The sequence below is a fragment of the Dendropsophus ebraccatus genome, chromosome 11 (genome assembly GCF_027789765.1).
Source record: "Dendropsophus ebraccatus isolate aDenEbr1 chromosome 11, aDenEbr1.pat, whole genome shotgun sequence".
In the NCBI taxonomy this organism is placed as follows: Eukaryota; Metazoa; Chordata; class Amphibia; order Anura; family Hylidae; genus Dendropsophus; species Dendropsophus ebraccatus.
Window position 1 is genome coordinate 34,416,870 of NC_091464.1, and position 19,152 is coordinate 34,436,021.

Genomic DNA, 19,152 nt, shown 5'->3' on the forward strand with positions numbered 1-19,152 from the left:
GGCTCATGGGAGCCCTTCCCAACGCTCGGCATGCCGGGAGCTTCCTGTCGCGCGCCGGCTCTTTTGAAAAGAGCCGGCGCGAGACAGGAAAAGAAAATGTGTATATTGTGAAAACGCGGCCATAAAAGTAATTAATTTTAATTACAAATATTAATAAATTAACAATTTTAATCTAATTATTGAAAAAAAATTAAAATTTCGCCAGTGCGCACGGGATTTATGTAGAGGCAATCCGCCTCTACATAAATCTCCGTACCGTCGGAGCTGCAGGGACATTTTTAAGTCTGGCGCAGAAAACGCTGGACTTAATAAATGTCCCCCATAGTATACAATCCGGCCTGGACCCCTAGTGGCTCTGCAAAAAACTGACATGTCAGTTTTCTGTGGCCGCAATTCATTGAATAGCGGCTGCAGAGAACCTGTCAGTTCACACATTGGAGCGTGCGGCTTGGCTGCATGCTCCATTGTGTGCAGCAGGGAATTTGAATGTGCCCGCATCCAAATTCTTTAGTAGTGGAGATCATCAATCCAGCCGGATGTTCTTTTCTGCCATTCCGTGACTCGTCCGGGTCACAGAACGGCCGGTGTCTTACGCCATGTGAACATTGCCATACTATATAAAACAAATACATCATGGCGGTATGTTGTTTCATATATCCACAGTGACCTTGGAAATATTTCATTTTTATTTGAGTTATTTTATTTATTTATTTACTTTTTTTTTTTTACCAAAAAGTATGACCTAAACCTAAACGACCCTTTCAGAATGTAAATTTATACAAAGGGGGAAGCAATAACACAACTGTAGAATAACTTATTTTTATTTTTTTTATATCAAGTTTTATTGGGTTTTTACATATTTAAAATGAAAAGGTAACAGGGTATGGTTAATAAAAGATCAAATTTGACCTTGTGCAGATTTGTCAGCAGTGACAGTAATAGTATAAACGATATCCCAAACAATTAGGATTAACATAGGGGAGTATTCAGATAGTACAAAAACTTTTCAAAAATAATAAACTATGACCTATTGTATCTAAAGCATTACTGCAAACTATATGTCCGTCTTTCTCTACTGATACAAAACAGTTACATTACATGAAATGCAAAATTTCAAATACAGGATATTTTCTTTGAAACATCTAAAGCTTATGATTTTTTTTTTTATTATAATCACCTTACAATGTTTTAATATATTTTAGTTAAAACATAAACTGTTAATACTTTTAACATTCATGGTGTATTAAAGATCTTGTGTCATATATGAAAACTAGTCTATATTAATACATTATGTTAAAACATATTTCAAATGTACAGGCATTTCTTAAATTGTATCATTTGAAACATATAAACTACTAATCTGAAAACTATAAACTACATTTGTTTAATAACCTGTTGCCTTTGCTTAAAGTCACACAGTCACCCCCATTATGACTTTTCTAGACAGGTGTCATGGCCGTAGCACCACTTGGCCCTCGGCCACATTGTTGCCATAGGCCCCTCCCTTCAGTGACATCATTGGGGGATAGACCCCGCCTCCCTCGATGGCTATTGGAATGGGCCGGCCTACAGTGGCGATGTAGCATCATCTACAGATAATACATTTTTTGAAACCAATTATTTGAATGGGCTGGAAGTGCAGACACTATATAGAACGATGGCAGTAATTGATTACGACTATCCAATTATTGAACATGCTCTTTATTTATGCTTTTCTAAAATATGGCCCTTTTTTCCATCTGTTTCCACATTGTTTTATTTTCTTAAAATGATGACTGTATTTAGCTTTTATTTTACTGTGTGTGGACCTAGTCTAAGGCTAGGTTCCCACTACAGGAACATACCAGAATCAATAGGGGCGGCCTTCTAGTAGTGAAGATGATGGCTGTCAATATTAAGAGACGCTACCTTTCCCGCAATGTTTCCAGAGTAAGAACACAGCCTAAAAGTGTCTTTTTAATTAGAAGCTGAAGTGTCATGGAGGCACGGTTTCTCCCCTTACCTCCTCCCCTGCTTTCACCGATTGATGTACAGTGCTCCGTCTGACACTTTAGCTGCTAACCTATCTGACATCCTGGCAATTTGCTGTCAGATTCCCTGTAACACAATAAACTAATTATTTGGCATACATTTCAGTTGGTTCTATAATACATAAGAAAATTACACATGGCCCTACTTCCTTCCCAGTATTGCATCATACAGAGTTCCAGTTATTTTGACTTCAATGTCCCTGAAGCCAGCGTCTGTAAGGAGCTTGGTGTATTCCGATGGTGTCCGTTCCTTGCCTTCTGCCATGACCACCATTGCCAGTGAAAACATCTGCGAATGCACCGGGCCGCTTTTGTCTTCATTTAAAAGGACTTCAACTATCAGCACTCCACCTCCTTAGCATTATCAAGAAAAAATACAGTGTCAGGTCTAAGGAATAATTTGGATTTTCTTTTCAAATTTTGACAAAAAAAAACAAAACAATTTTAACCCTTAGAGGACCGGGCCAATTTTCATTTTCACACTTCCGTTTTTTTCCTCCTTGTGCTTAAAAGGCCACTTGCATTCTTTCACCTAGAAACCCACATGAGCCCTTATTTTTTGCGCCACTAATTGTACTTGACAGTCTGAATTTGTTCAAAAAGGACACTGCAAAACCAGGAAAAAATTCAATGTGTGGTGAAATTGAAAAATTTGTTTTTTTTTTGTTTTTGTTTTTACGCCATTCACCCTGAAGTAGCACTGTCTTGTTATATATGTCTGCCCGCTCCGTGGACAGGGTGGATACAGCCGGAGGACCGCCTGGAAAACTGGGATACAGCCATAGCCATAGGCTGTATCCCAGTTTTCCAGCCAGTCCTCCGACTGTATCCACCCTCTCCACAGAGCGGGCAGACAGTGGCAGTCAGAAGCCGAGAGTTCAGGTTCATACGAACCCGAACCTCGGCAGGTTCGCTCATCTCTAGCGCTGACCACACATGCTTCTTTATAACTTATCCATGCAATTCTGAGATTGTTTTATCAAGACATTTTTTTTAGGTAAGTGGTAAATTTTGGTGGATTTTTTTTGTGAAAAATCGCAATTTTTTAATGAAAAAATTACAAATTTGCATCTTTCTCAGTTTAGATTTTCTGCGATCACCATGCGGGTTTAATAATGTAATAATTGTACTGCCAGCATCATTATGCACGTGGCAATACTAAATATGTGTACTTTTTGTTATTTATTTCCACATTTATTGTTGCATTAGGGACTATGGGAGTTTTCTGTGTTTTGTACTTTATTTATTTTTTTATTTGTGTGTGTGTGTGTGTTTTATATTTACTGTTCTACTTTACCTTACTGTCCCACCATGGGGACTTCGCTATTTGATTGCCTCATTACATGCAGATCTGCATTGCACTGTAATGTGCCTGTAATAGGCAAAGTTGACCAGGGTATGTGCACACTGAGGAATTCGGACAGAACCTCCATTGCGCTATTCCCAGCGCATCTCCACCCGTGTCATAAACTCAATTCTATGCACGGGCGGATTCCTTCCTCCGTCCAAAGAATGAACTTGATCATTCTTTGGACGGAGGAAGGAATCCGCCCGTGCATAGAATGGAGTCTATGACACAGGCAGAGACGCACACGGCCGCTGCAGTCCGCGAGCGGGCGCGAGCTGGGAATTCTGTGGCGGAGGTTCCGTTTAAATTCCTCAGTGTGCACATACCCTTAGTGGGTGTCTGACTGCTCGGATCCTAATAGATCAGGAGAACAAGAGTCCTATTTCCCCTCTGATTAAATGGAGTGGCAGTTGGACCCAGCTGTTGCTCCATTCAAATCTATGGGCTGGATGAACCAACTTTCTCATGATTGGTGAGCAGTCAGACCCCCCACTGATCAGACACATCCCCTCAATTGTGAGCAAAAGGGGAAGGTAATGATGGCTAAAAGAGAATTCTCACTTTTACTTTAAATCTTCCTACTTTACTGCTTTTAAAAAAAGACCTTTAGATATTCTGTTTCAATAGATAAGTATTAATTTGTCATTTTATACAAATTAGGAACAAAAATATAACATACTATAAGTAAAAATTCACTGGATATATCAGTATCAGTGTGATCACACGGATATACCCAATAAATGCACTGGTCATAAATACAGGTATCAATACTTATCCTTAGCAATACCTGCCATCAATTATGAATGTTTTTTTACTTTAATTTCTAGATAATGGATACATTGAAAGTAAATGCATATCTGCTGAAATATTAAATTTTTAAAGGGTCTTTTGTTTAGTAAAGCAGTACACACATAGCTGCCTACTGGTCTATGCAGTAGCTCTTTTTTTAAATAAAATATGCAAACTAGGTGAACATTCTTACAGGGTGTACATAAACACTACCTTGGTCAAATCTTATCCCTCCAGTCACTCCCCTCTTTCTAGGACAGGGTTGTCAAACAAGCTGTTTGTAAAACTACAGCTAAAGCTTTCACTCTCCAGGCGTGACGGGAATTGTGGTTTTACAACAGCTGGAGGACTGCAGTAGGACAGCACAGAAGCTGTAGGAAGATTCAAGCTGAAAATATTTTTTTCCGTATTCAGTTGTGTAAACCAGGGTTAAATTCTATGTGTTTTATAGTCTGAAAAAAAGGTGCAATATTCCTACAGATAAGCTTACCAGATCTACAAGACTGGTAAATCTTTCTCAGCAAGCCAAGGCATTTTTCTTCTGTCCAGTCATGAATAATCCTGGCCAAAATATACAGGTCGGCCTCAGGAATAGGATCATTGAAGAAGTCTCCTTTAATACAGTAGCAAAAAAGTGCAGCCAAATGTAAATGAGAACATATGTTACATATTTAATACATGTAAAAAGCTTACAGACTGAAAATCATTTATTATTCCATTAGCTCTGAAAAAGTAAAAACCTGTTTCATGCACAATAAACTTTATCACTATTATATACAGTAGGTAGATTTATATAAACAATATGGGCCCATTCACACTGAGCAAAACAGGCGCCTGACTCAGTGTCACACAGTGTCTCAATGGGATGGCTCACATGTCTCTGCTTCAGGCGCTCTCAGCTCGAAGAATTGACATGTCAATTCTTTGAGCAGAGTGCGGCGGGAGCGGAGGCACGTGAGCCATCCCATAGAGACACTGAGGCAGATGGGGGGGGGCTCCGCTGTGGAATTCTGCCTGTTTTGCTCCGTGTGAACATACCCTATTTGTGCACCAATGTCAGAGAATAGTCATTGCTAGTTTGCAACCATCTTTTATTAGCCTTCAAAGTGTCACTGCCATATTGAAAAACTTTTGACATGTCATAAAAAAACGTTGGGTTCGATAGACATTAGGGATGAGCGAACCAAACCGTAACAAACCAGATTCGTTATGAACTTTGCAAAAAGTTTGGTTCGTCACCAAACCGAACTTTGAGAAAGTTCATAACGAATCTGGTTAAAATAACAATAACAAATAAAATTACAGAAAAGACCAGGATACAAGGGATTATTACTCCTATAATCCCTTGTATCCTGGTTTTCTGTAAATAAAGGCTTTTTCAATTAAATATACTGTAAATAAATAAATTATATATATATATATATATATACATACATATATATATATATATGTATATATATATATATATATACTTTTATTTATATATTTATTTTTTTATTAACAGTATATTTAATTGCAAAAGCATTGATTCGTTTTAATTATGCTATTGCACATTGAAAATAGCTTTTTTAGAACGAAACTTTGTTTTATTAATTAAATATTAACTATTACAGGGTGCAGTATTATTGCCAGCAACTGCTATTCACTCATCTCTAGTCCCGTGTAATTACTCACACTTTGGCTAGTTTTTTTTTTTCATTATTTTTGCACTTTGATTTTTTCCAATTTTTTCATTGTAATAGCAACTGCAACTAAACTAAACTATACCCTATAAGACTCCCACCATTGTAGCTGCAATTATTCAGCCGTTATAGCAAGGTTCGTTTTAGGTTCGGATCATACAAATCCGAACTTCACGAAAGTTCGCCGGATGGAACCGAGCCAAACTTTTCAAAAGTTCGCTCATCCCTAATAGACATTATAAGCCTGACTCTTTTTTTTTTTACCAACACAGAATGAGGAGCAGTGGGTCCTCTCCCCGCTCGTTCTCCAGATCAGTACAGGTCTGAACATGTCAAAAGTTTTTTAATGTTATATTCTACACTTTAATGATTTACTGTCATCATAGAAAACTTTTTATCGGTCCGGCTCTGAGGGTTTAAACCCATATTGATCGCCAGAATGAGAGGGGAGAGTTCCATGCAGTACTGTGTATGCTCCCTGCTCTGTGTCAGCATAATCAGTCGGGTTCCATAAACTTACATTATGAGCCCAACTGATCACGTGACACAGAGCCGGACGAGGACTGCGCTTAGCACGGTCTTCATTGGTTCGTTCTCCCAATCGGTACGGGTCTAAACACTCAGACCTAGACCAATTCAAACTTTTGACATGTCTCTATGGCATGTCAAAAGTTTTTTTATAATGACAGTGACACTAAGTCAGCTTTACCACGCAGTGCAATCTACAGAATATGATTTTTTGATATTTCTACGATAGCAAGTCCATATTGCAAATCTATGAGCTCCGATTGTATAATCAGGAAAACAATACAGAAACATGAAATGTTCTTTGCTGCCATATCTTTTTTTTCTAAGTTATATATACTGCACCTTCAAGGAAATGTATCTGTTGTTCTTTGTCTGCTACAAAATGTTTCTTAGCTGTTTGCACAACCTTTGGCAGGTCCATAATGGTGACTGTTGAATCATTGTACGTAGATACAAATTGTTTTGCAAGACCTCCCAAACATCCTATAAAAGAAAAAGATTATAGGTAGTCTTCTTTAACAGTTATTTGCTATATCTACATGCTTTCTTTATTTTTTTTTTTAAAGATGTTTAAAAGGAGATCTGTCAAAAGCAGTAGCGAAATTAGGTGGGGCGGGGGGGGGGGGGCGCTCCAGGGCCCACCCTGGCAGGGGGTCCACTGAGGTCTTTGGAGGTTATTGGCTATACCGCTCACTGAACTACAGGAGCAGAGAGATCAGCCATAGACTGATGTCTCTGCACCTGTATGCATATTCCAGGCGTGTTATATTCCCACAGAATATTCGTGTAGAAGGGACTTCTGTGTCATGACGGACTCCTTGCTTCTGCACTACAGGAGTGCCCCTTCTGTCAGCTCTGCCTGTGTCCTTATAATGGTGCACACAGAGCTGACAGGAGGCTCAGAGCATGGGGACATCAGATCTGCTCTGTGCCATTCTCTTCTACAGCAGCATGGGAACGATTGGTAAGGTGAGTAGTAGTTTAATTTTCTTTTACTTTCACTTTGCTTAAGAAATGTCCATCCAGGAGATGGAGGACACAATGAGGGGAATATGAGGTGATGGGGGACACAGGGGGAATATGAGGAGATGGGGACACAGGGGGGAATATGAGGAGGTGGGGACACAGGAGAGATTATGAGGTGATGGGGACACAGGAGGGATTATGCGGAGATGGGAATATAGGGGGGCATATGAGGTGATGGGGGACACAGGGAGGATTATAAGGTGATGGGGACACATGGAGGAATATAAAGGGATGGAGACACAGGAGGAGATTATGAGGTGATGGGGACACAGGAGGAGATTATGAGTTGATGGGGGATGGGAACACTGGGGGAATATAAGAAGATGGGGGATAGGGGAGGACATTATAAGGTAATGGGGGATGCAGGAGATTATAAGGTAATGGGGGATGCAGGAGGAGATTATAAGGTAATGGGGGACACAGGAGGAGATTACGAAGTGATTGGGACACAGAAGGGAATATGAGGAGATTGGGACACAGGAGGAGATTATGAGGTGATGGGGACACAGGAAGAGATTATGAGTAGAGATGATGGAACAGAGTCGAAGTCCAGGTTCGTACGAACCTGCACCATCGCCTTTTGACTCCCACTGCCTTCCCGTTCCGTGGGGAAGGTGAAGAAAGCCTGAGTACCGCTTTGAAAACAGGGATACAGCCTAGGCAATTTGCAGAGAAATATCGAGAAATACATCTCAATAGATGAGACCCTAATTAGTTTCAAGGGACGCTTCCATTTCCACCAAGTATATTCCCAGTAAGCTGGCAAGATATGGCATAAAAGTATACAAACTTTGTGACAGTACCTTAGGGAACACTCACAGGTTTAGGGTTCATGAGGGGAGGGACACCCACATTGAACCCCCAGAATGCGCCCTAACCCCCCGGAGTTAGTGGCAAGATCGCTTGGGAACTTATGTACCCACTGCTGGATCAGGGTTACCCCCTGTATGTGGTTAACTTCTACATATGCATCCCGCTCTTCAAGTCCCTCACTGCCCAAGCTACTGTAGCTTGTGATACCGAGCAGAAAAAACAAAGAGGCCTCGCTAGAAATCTTGTCACCGACCCCATCCCAAGGGGTGAAAGAAGGGCCCTTACCCATGAAAACTTGTTGCTGGTCAAATATAGGGATAAACGTAATGTCCTTATTTTGACCACGATGCATGGTAACAGAACCACCCCTGTCCCTGTGCCAGGTACCACAACCATGACACTGAAACTGGATTGTATTTTGCATACCTCCCAACATTTTGGACGGACAAAGAGTGACACTTATGGGTCACTCTAGGAAAATTTTACCAAAATTTCTACACTTTTAATTCAAGGGTGCAATTACATATAGGTGATGCATTTAGTTACATTGATTTCTGCTTAGTGGCTTAATCATTATATGTGGCACAGATTATGGCACCAAAACAGTTCTGTAACACCAATAGATGCGTGTATGTGGCCATATGAACTGCATGTGTGAAAGGAGCCATAATGTCACATGATTCATCTCAATATAACAATTTTTAGGATCCATTGTGCACCACATGATGGAATAATATGCAGGTTTGGGTCTATTATACAGTAAGAAACCAGACACTTTCTACAGCAACATAAAAAGTTTATAAATGCAAATCTAATTCCTAGGTCAAAAAGAGGGACATGTAAGGGGCAAATAGGGACAGAGGGACATGGGTCAAAAGTAGGGACTGTCCCTCCAAAAGAGGGACACTTAAGAGATATGATTCTGGACTACAATCGGTACATGGGAGGAGTTGATCTGTCTGATTAAGTCCTCAAGCCATACAGTGCAATGAGAAAGACCAGGGCGTGGTACAAGAAGCTTGTATTGCACATGGTCCAAACAGCATTGTACAATGCTTTTATGCTTTTCTCGTTAAATATATTTTTATTAAATAAAGAACAATTTTTTAACAAAAATGAGGAGACTAGACAGTATAATGTACATATTACAAGGCCCATGACATAGTGGCCTCTGGTAAACAGTAAGAAATGGTATAAACAGTTGGACATGTTACCTCATGCTTAGACATATAACAACTAGCCTCCAACACCTAACAAACCTAACATAACTAAGAAGAATTAACCTACAAAGCAAAGAGAAGGTGTGCAGTTATATGCTGACAGTCCAAAATGAAGATTAAAGCAGTTTAATGGAACTTAAAATATCTGGAGTTAGACCATGGGGCCGAAATCTGTTGGAAACTAGAAAAGGAGAGGCTACCCCTGGCTATGGTTTATTCGAATAAATGTGTATCACCAGTTCCAGTGTTTTTGGTACAGTAGGAGATTTACAGTACAGCAGCAGAACTATTTTAGCCATTATAAACACAATAGACAACAGTTTTCGTTGGGATACAGAGAAGTCATGTAAACCGATAAATAAAAAGACCATTTGGGGGAACAGTGAGTATCCACGGGGATAAGTGCATAAGGGCCAGTTCACACTGAGTAAAGACGGCGTAATTTTGCGGCGGAGCTCCCCGCCACGGAATCCCGCGGCGCTCAGTGTGCTGCTTTGAGTGAATGAGAGGGTGCGCGCTTGTCCGCTGCCGCCATTCTCCACTCAAAGAACTAACATGTTAATTGTTTGAGCGGAGAGGAGAGGAAGCCGATGTATGAGCTACAGGACAAGCCCAAAGGATATGGAGAAGAAATCCTGGGAGGCCACAACCCCTCCATCATTTTTCTGGACAGCCTGGCTACATAACAGCCAATCTCTCTAGGGCCCGTTTCCAGCCTCCGCTTGCCTACGGTACAGTTCCTGGCACAGGCAGTGTGACGTACACTACCTGTGCCGGAGACAGAGATCGCCAAACCTCTCCCTTGCAGCCGTGCGTCTCATCGGAGAGGCTCTGAGACGCTCGTCTGCTGGGCGAGCTTCCGGAGAATGAGAGAGGCTTTGGGAACTTCTGGCACCTCCATCATTCTCCCGTAGCACTCCTGGCAGCTGAGCATCTACAACCCTCTCTGATGAGATTTTCGGCTGCCGGGAAGAGGTTCGGTGATCTCCATCTCAGGTAGTGTATGTCACACTGCCTGCGCCGGGAGCGGTACCGGAGGTGCGCAGAGGCTGGGAACGGGCCCTAGGTGAGTGAAATGTTTGTTTTTTTGTAGTGGTCGCCCCATACAGTGGGGATGGGGCAATTTTTGAGCCCCCCCACAGTATGGGGCGACCATATCCGGCGTATAAGACAACCCCCAACTTTAACCCTGATTTTTCAGGGTTAAAAACTCATCTTATACGCCAGAAAATCCGGTATATATTATTTTCTTTACACAGTCATCAGTCGTCAGCCACACATCACTATTACACGTATTGATGCCCAGCCAGTGGGCAATGATTTTAGGTCAAGGATAAAAGACCTTATTTACATTTACATTATTACACCAAGCGAGTTGGCAGATTATCACTCTTATTGCAGAGTAGGGAACCAAGGGATTTACACTCTGTCAATGACAGTGCTGCATCATCTATCTATAAACACTCATTATGAGCGCCCACAGTTAAAGAGCCAGGCACAGCACCTGATATGCCCTGGTTCCTCGGGTGCTGCCATCCCATGTCATTATCGCCTCAGGCCATGACTTCAAGTGGTCTCATGGCAGAAGTGCCTCTGCTTTTCCATGTGCAACACCAAGTGTCAAACATACTGTTCAGGAGCAATGGTTTGGGGCTCTTTTGCTGGATACAGAGGTGATTATTGCACTGGAAAAAAAGAGGTTACTAATGCATTTTGTTGCACATACAGTACCCACTGGTATATACTTAGTTGGTCATGGGTTCATATTATAGCATGACATTGATCCATAACTATTGGTCTGCATTGTCCCCAGACTTAAAGCAAATGTACCACTAGGTACATCGCTATGGGCTTTTTACATTAACAGACCAGTGCCAGTGCGGGGATGCAGGTGGCGCAGGCCTTTTTTCAAACCATCGCCTAGTGCCATGCATGATGCTGGTCTAATCCTGAGCATCCGCCGTGCATGAAGCATTGGGGCTGGGGCTGCCAGCCCCCAGTTAGACTATCTCCAATCCCTTCTGTAACACAGCTGATTTGATACTAATAATGCAGCATCACAGAAGGGAGGGGGTTTTGTCACACTGGGGACCTGCAGGCCCACCCTGTGTGGAATCCCTCTGCCTTTAAACCTGCTGAGCTTCGTCGGAATGAATTAGACAGAAAGGTAACAAGCAAAGCAACCTACAAGTGCAGAACATTTATGGGAACTTCTGCAACTATGCAACTAAATTATAGTAGATTAATAAAGGTTTAGAGCATCTTGGCTGTTAAAAACTTCCTGCTAAAGCATAGCACATTTACAGGAAGAGATAAATAATATCTATGTAGTGCCCCTCCTCACCTTGATATAAACGCCAGCTTCTGGATGCCGGCTGCATTCACACTACGTATATTTCAGTCAGTATATTTCAGTCAGTATTGCAACCAAAACAAGGAGTGGATTAAAAACACAGAAAGGATCTGTTCAGACAATGTTGAAATTGAGTGGATGGCCGCCATATAACAGTAAATAACTGCCATGATTTCAATACAACAGCCGTTGTTTTAAAATAACAGCAAATATTTGCCATTAAGGGAGGTGCTAGCGTGATGACGTAGCACGTGATCACGCCCGAGGTGTGCGGTGTCTGGCCATGCTGTGCGAGCGGAGGGGAGGCTGTGACCCGGAGGTAGAAAGAGTTGCCGGGAACAAGCGTGGAGTCGTTGAGAGGAAAGCGTTGGGCTGCCGGTGAATACCTTCACTGTTTGGAGATCTGGTAACTTCCCGTGGGGCTCGGTGGCTGCGGAGGTGATCGGTGGAGGAGGTGACTGGACGGCGAGACCGGCGGTCTTTCCGGGGAAGGAGTGGAGGCGTGGATGGTGGCGTGGAGCCCTCGGGGTTCCGAAGAGGACGTCGGGAGTAATCGGAGCAGGAGCGGAGTGTTGGAGTCAAATGTGGCTGGAGCCTGATGTTGTAGTGTCAGCTGTGGTGAAGGAGACCGGGAACCCTCCTGAACATGGGCAAATCACACTGGTGAGACCGTTTTGAGAAGGGGGCCACTGTAACCTGGGCACTAAAGACAATACTGAAATCATATTATTGGTTAGCTATGAAGAATTCTGGATTTGAATAAGGAGTTTAACCCGGGAGTAGCTGGACTATTATACTGCATAGCCTTCTCTGTTGATACCTAATATATGTGGTGTCTCTTACCCTGGTTTTGCTGTACAGTCTTGGAAGTGTGGACAGTACTCCTCTGGTGGGGTGGTGTTACTCTACCTTAGCGATTGTGAATACGACTGCAGGTGGATTAGTAAGTACACGATATGAGAACCAAAAGTAACAACAACGCAAATTAATCAAAGGTGGCAACCCCTCCCCCAGCAGTGAAAAAGAAGAGTGAGAAATCTGAAAAAATTGACAAATTTTTGAGCCCTTCACTGCAGGTGAAAGGCGCAGCTGCAAGGTTAAGCATGGGAAATGCAACTAAAAATGGCGCTGATCAGTCATTTTTAGAGACATCAGTAAATCATGAGTCCCAGCCAGCTGAAAAAGGGGAACCCACACTAGCTGACATACTACAGGCAGTGAACAGATCAAATGACACCTTGTTTGGTTTAACAGGGCAAGTAGGAGAAATTAAGTTAGAAATCTCAATCATTCGTAGTGACTTAAACACCATGAGAGACAGAGTAACAGATGCAGAGCAGAGAATTCTAACCTTGGAAAATAAAGTGTCGCAGTTGACAAGTGAGACCAATGAAATAAAGAATATCAATACAGAACTACTCACTAAAATGACGGATTTAGAGGACAGAAATAGACGTGCGAATATGAGAATTGTGGGTATTCCAGAGGGCACAGAGGGCTCAGATTGTACTAGATTCATACAAGAATGGCTTGTAGCAGGTATGGGGGAGGATGAAATATCAAAACATTTCTGCGTTGAGAGAGCACACAGAATCACCTTTAAACGTAGAATACCTGGAGACAGTCCAAGACCGGTAATCGCTAAAATACATTGTGCTAGGGATAAAGATATAATTTTACGTAAAGCAAGAGAAAAATCTCCAAGAGAAATAAACGGCTCCAAAGTTTTTTTATATTCTGATTACTCATTTGCTACACAGAAAAAAAGAGAAAAATTCGTTGAAGTAAAAAGGAGACTTAAACAGCATAACCTTAAGTTTGCAGTGATGTATCCGGCAAAACTTAGGGTGATACACCACCTAAAAAACGCATTTTTTTAAAAATCCTGAAGATGTGGTGTCCTGGCTTGAAACAAATGGATTATAAGTTATTTTATTTCCCTGTCTTTTCAGTAGCTGGTTGGGTGCCGCACACCATTGGCACACGGTATAGTGATATCTGAAGATGTTTCGGATATCAGGTGGGGGGGGGGGGGGGGGCTCAGCTGGTCGTGGGTGTTATATATTTTTTTTTTTTTTTTTTCCTCTGTCTCTTACCCTTTCTGTTTCTCTCTGTGAATGGTGAAGTTGGTATTCTGGAATGCTAGGGGGATCAATGATAAGTTAAAAAGATATGCTGTGTTAGGGGAACTGCTGAGGCACCTTCCGGCCATAATTTGTATTACAGAGACTCATTTGGTCCAGGACAAGATCTATGTATTGGAACGCTGCTGAGTGTCTCATCAGTACCACGCAGTATATTCGGCATACGCAAGAGGGGTGAGTGTGCTGATACATAGCTCAATTAATTTTGAACCTATTCAGTCAGAGGTGGACCCAGAAGGAAGATATGTTTTCTTGGCCTGTAATATAGACTTGGTTTCTATGGTGTTAGCATTTGTATATATTCCTCCCCCATTTTCAATGGACGTGTGCCTTAGATTTTTCAGATTTTCTCTGAAGTTTAATGGATGGCCGGTATATATGATGGGGGACTTTAATGCAGTCCCAGATGAGGGGAAGGACCGTAAGAGGGTAGATGGGAGAGTAATATCTCGGATACCGAGCTCACCCCTGCAAAAAATAATTGATGAGTTCAGCTGGACTGATGCCTGGCGGCATTTTCATCCAGAGGATAGGGTATATACTTGTTACAATGCGTCACACGGGGTGTTTTCCAGATTGGATCTGATCTTAGTAAATGACAGTGCCCTGAAGATGATTAAGAATATTAGGTATGAACCCCGAAGTGTATCGGATCACGTGCCAGTGAGGGTTGACGTTGATACAAGAGTTGAGAAGGGTGGGCAACCCCACTCATTTAGATGTAACCCACACTGGTTAAGTTTGATTAATATGAACCGGATTGTAGAGGATATGGATACATTTTTTGGAGTTAACAAGGGTTCTGCGGACCTTCATGTTGTCTGGGATACCTCCAAGGCTTATTTGAGGGGACTCCTGATAGGCCAAGTCAGTGGGGTTAGGAAAAAATTTAGAAAGAAAGAAGATCAACTTAGACAAGAAGTAGTAGAAGCTGAAAAGTTATATATAGGATCTGAGACTGCAGTAGCTAAATCTAGATGGATGGGAGCCACACAGGAACTTACTCAATTTATGCAGGAGAAGGTTTTGAATCAGTTGAGATTCAAGGGTATGTACCAGTATTCTCAGGGGGGGAAACCAGGAAAACTATTGGTCTCCCTGGTAAAAGGAGTCTAGGAAGATAGTGGTAGAAATCAAAAACCAGGAGGGGTTATTGGTGAGAGACCCTAAAGGGATATTAGAGGTGTTTGCTGGATTTTATAAAGAGCTCTATAGAACTAGGTGGTTGAATGGATCGGATCTGGATGTTTATTTTTCTACCTTAGAAATGCCCAAATTATTGGAAGATCAGAAGCAATGGTTAGACCGCCCCATTGAAATAGAGGAGCTGCAACATACACTTAGAGGCATGTCATTGGGGAAAACCCCTGAACCAGACGGACTCCCGTCAGAAGTTCTAAAAGCAACTGAAAAAGCCGTGTTATCTCAGTTTCAGGAAATCCTATGTAATGCGTATGTTAGAGGTTACCTGCCCAAGTCCATGTATGATGCAGATATAGTTTTAATCCCCAAACCTGATAAAGATTTATTAGAACCAGAATCGTATAGACCCATAGCGCTAATAAACGCAGATATGAAATTACTATTGAAGCTGCTGGCCAACAGGCTGAGGAGGGTTCTCACTTCTCTCGTTGGCAGAGATCAATCAGGATTTATTCCAGGGAGATCTACCCATGACAACATCAGAAGGGCGTTTGTGAATGTGCAGATGGGAGGACTAGGGGGGGGTCACTCCATTCTGTCATTAGACGCTGCAAAGGCGTTTGACAGTGTGGAGTGGCCCTTCCTATGGAGAACTTTAAAAGAATTCGGTGTTGGGGAAGTATTTCTTAGATGGATGCAAATAATATACTGTAAACCAAGAGCTAGGGTTACACTTAATGGGTGTTCATCTGAGTATTTTCCCCTGGATAGAGGGACCAGGCAAGGCTGTCCCCTGTCCCCCTTGCTCTTTGCTCTGGTAATGGAGCCACTCACCAGATGTATCAATAACAATGAGCAGATAGAGGGTTTCGGTGCCGGGGGGAGAGGGGACAAAATAGCCTTATATGCTGACAATCTTTTGTTGTTTTTGGTGAACACTGAAAAAGGTTTAGAAGAGGTGATGGGCGAATTACGACGATTTGGTCAATTCTCTGGTCTAACTATTAACTGGGGGAAATCGGTATTGTTACCTCTGGATACCAAAATTAGGGTGCAGACCCACACAGATCTTAGAATACTGAGTTCAGATGGAGTATTTAAATATCTGGGGGTATGGATGGCAGCAGATATGAGTAGATTTAAACATTTAAATATTCACCCGAGATTAAAAAAGATGAAACAGCAGATCAGTATTTGGAGTAAACTCCCTTTGTCTAGGGCAGATAAGGTGGGTCTAATAAAGATGATTTGGCTACCACAGTTGAACTATGTGCTAGGGGCCTCCCCCGTTTGGGTAGATAGAAAGATCTTTAAGAAAATAGATGGTCTATTAAATGAGCTTATTTGGAACAGAAAAAGGGTGCGACTAAAATTAGAGATTCTTGAAATGCCAGAGGAAAAGGAAGGGTTGGCAGTGCCCAACTTCTTTGGCTATTTTATCGCCTCTAATTTAGCTTGGCTGGTAAAATGGAGAGAAGAAAAATTCCTGGAAAAGTGGATAAAAGAACAAAAAGGACGTGCATCTATAAACTAGCTATTAAGGTGTGGGAAGTGGTGAAAAAAGGTGATAAAAAAGAAGGGATTTATTCCTTTACCCCGTTGTGGTGTAATAGCCAGTTTCCAGAAATTGCAAAAGTACCAGATTCCGAATACTGGATAAAAAGTGGACTAAAGTATGCACATCAGTTTTTTACAAATGGGAGTTTTAAGTCATATGACGAGTTAAACTGTAATTTTTTGGCACCGTTATGTTATTTAAGATTTTTGCAGGTGAAGGATGCAGTTAGAAATACGGATTCGAGGGTGTGCTGGAATGTAATTGTATCAGAAGGTATTGCACAAATACTAGGAATATCGGGTAGGGTAAAAGGTAAGATCACTAAGTTGTATAAGGTTTATGGGAATAGTCTTAAGAAGAAGGCTGACATTATTTCACAAAAGAAATGGGCTAGGGTAATAGAGGATAGAGATCATGATTTTTGGTTGAAGGTATATGGAAATGCGAGAAATCATATCACAGATAAAAAAAACATGATGATGCAATTTTTCTGTACACACAGATTGTACTATTCACCAAAAGATATTAATAAGTGGAGAAAAGGAAATAGGGTCAGTTGCTGCAAGTGTGGAATTGACAATGTATCACTTGAACACTGTTGGTGGGAATGTGAGGTGGTAAACAAATTTTGGACAGAGGTTTTCTTAGTTTTGTCACGTTTATTTGATTTTGTAACTAATGATGAATATATTTGTGCAATTCTGGGTGTATTCGAAGATCAGCACATGTCCAATTGTATTAAAATGATAATATATAACCTTCTCCTGATGGCTCGAGTGATTAGAGGTAAATATAATATGTTCTGGTGGCCCAATTTGGGAAGAGGGGAACTTGGGAACCTAATGATCTAAGAATTGTAACCTGTGGGGTACTCTCGGGGCGCCTACTTTGTAGATATAATAATAACGTGGATGAATGAGGAAGGATGAATGGGGAGCCGGCGGGGCTGTGTCTGTGCTGCCCCTTGGGCGGGGGGGGGGGGGGGGGGCGAGGGGACTCACTATAAGGTAGATAGCACATAAGAAGCGGTGGAAGTTCGGGGACGGCCGGGATGTAAGCGGCTGATGCAACACCTGTTCGATGCTCTAAAGGGGTAGCTAAGTCTAAGCCTCATGAGTAGATGTTTGTATGTAAAAACCCGTCTGTCTGGAGACTCTTAGCTGTCCATGAAAATGGGCAGAGGGGGGGTTCCGGGACAGAGTGGGGTTGGAGACCAGAGGCTATGTTAATACTAGGTCTTGGACTTCAATGTGTGAGTGGGTAGGCTCGCCGATAGCTCGGGGTGCCCAAAACTGGGTGCGTCCGGTTATAAGGTGAGCAAGGTTAAAGGTGTGAAGAGGCTAATTAGGGCTGAAATAATGAGATGTTATAATGTGAAATGGGGTCTGGCTCGTCCCCCGGTGCCCCGCCCGGGTCTATGGGGTGGTATGGATGGGGCTGCGTCGCTGCCTAAATGTGTGTTGGATAGTTAATCAGGATATTGTTAGGAATATGACTTTGCGCTCCTCGGTCCGTGACGGGCGGTCAAGGAAGCGCTGAGTTTGTCTGTGTTTTTTTTTACTCTGTCTGTATTGTGTTGTATTTGCCAGCCACACCCGCTTTTCCTGGCAGACTCCTGGCAGTGCAGGGGTTACTGCTCTGCTTGATCTTCTCAGCTGAACTTGCTGCTGGGATCAGGGCTGGTCCAATCATCTGCTGAACTTAGTCTCTGATCCTAGATAAAAAGCAGCAAGTTTCTCTCTTCCCTGCTGACTATTAGAGTTCACTCGCCTGCTCAGCTCCCTGTTTAGTTCCTCTGATCTCTGTATTCTGGACCTTCTGCATTTGACCTCGACTATTCTCCTGTTTGCTGTTTTTGTACTTCGCCGCTCGACTGTTGCTGACCTGGTTTGTCTGACACCTCTTATTGTGTTTTGTTTGTCTGTCCGTGCTCTGTTTGTCGCACCTATTCAGTGTAGGGACCGACTCCGTGGTTGTCCGGGCCATTTAGGGCCGTCCGTGGCAATTAGGCAGGGTCAGTGGGTGGGGTCAGCTCAGGGCTCACTGTCCGTGTCTTGTCAGACTGCCTTTGCCATACTGACCATAACAGAATAGTCAGCCTAATAATTTGTTGGGGTAACCTAGCATTATGGACGCCATGAAGACTCTGGTGAACCAGATGCAAGGTCTGAACACGCTGGTTCAGAACCTTGCTGAGCGCGTCCAGGAACAAGAGACTGCACCCCGACAGGTGACCATGACCACCCCTCTACCTCCGGAACCTCCGGTGCAGCTCCCTGAAAAGTATAAGGGAGACAGGAAGCATTTCCGAACATTTAGAGAGGGGTGCAAGTTGTTTTTTCGTTTGTGCCCCCACTCCTCTGGAGATGAGGACCAAAGGGTAGGCATTATTATGTCCCTCTTGCAGGGTCCTCCTCAGGAGTGGGCTTTTTCATTACCCCCTGGATCCATGGAGTTGACCTCCGTGGATCAATTTTTTTCTGCCCTAGGACTCCTGTATGACGATCCAGACCTAGCA

General features: G+C 42.5%; 1 protein-coding gene across 1 annotated transcript in view; it reads right to left on the minus strand.

The window, feature by feature from the left end:
• Positions 1–2,103: 2,103 nt before the first annotated feature.
• The window catches only part of LOC138767165 (acetylserotonin O-methyltransferase-like), a 51,048-nt gene continuing 33,999 nt past the window's right edge, over positions 2,104–19,152 (minus strand). The window contains exons 6-8 of the mRNA XM_069944473.1: positions 6,720–6,860; positions 4,658–4,780; positions 2,104–2,384 (exon numbers count right to left, since the gene is read on the minus strand). Coding sequence (XP_069800574.1) covers positions 2,173–2,384; positions 4,658–4,780; positions 6,720–6,860 — 476 coding nt within the window. The 3' untranslated portion in view covers positions 2,104–2,172. The remainder of the gene's footprint in view (positions 2,385–4,657; positions 4,781–6,719; positions 6,861–19,152) is intronic.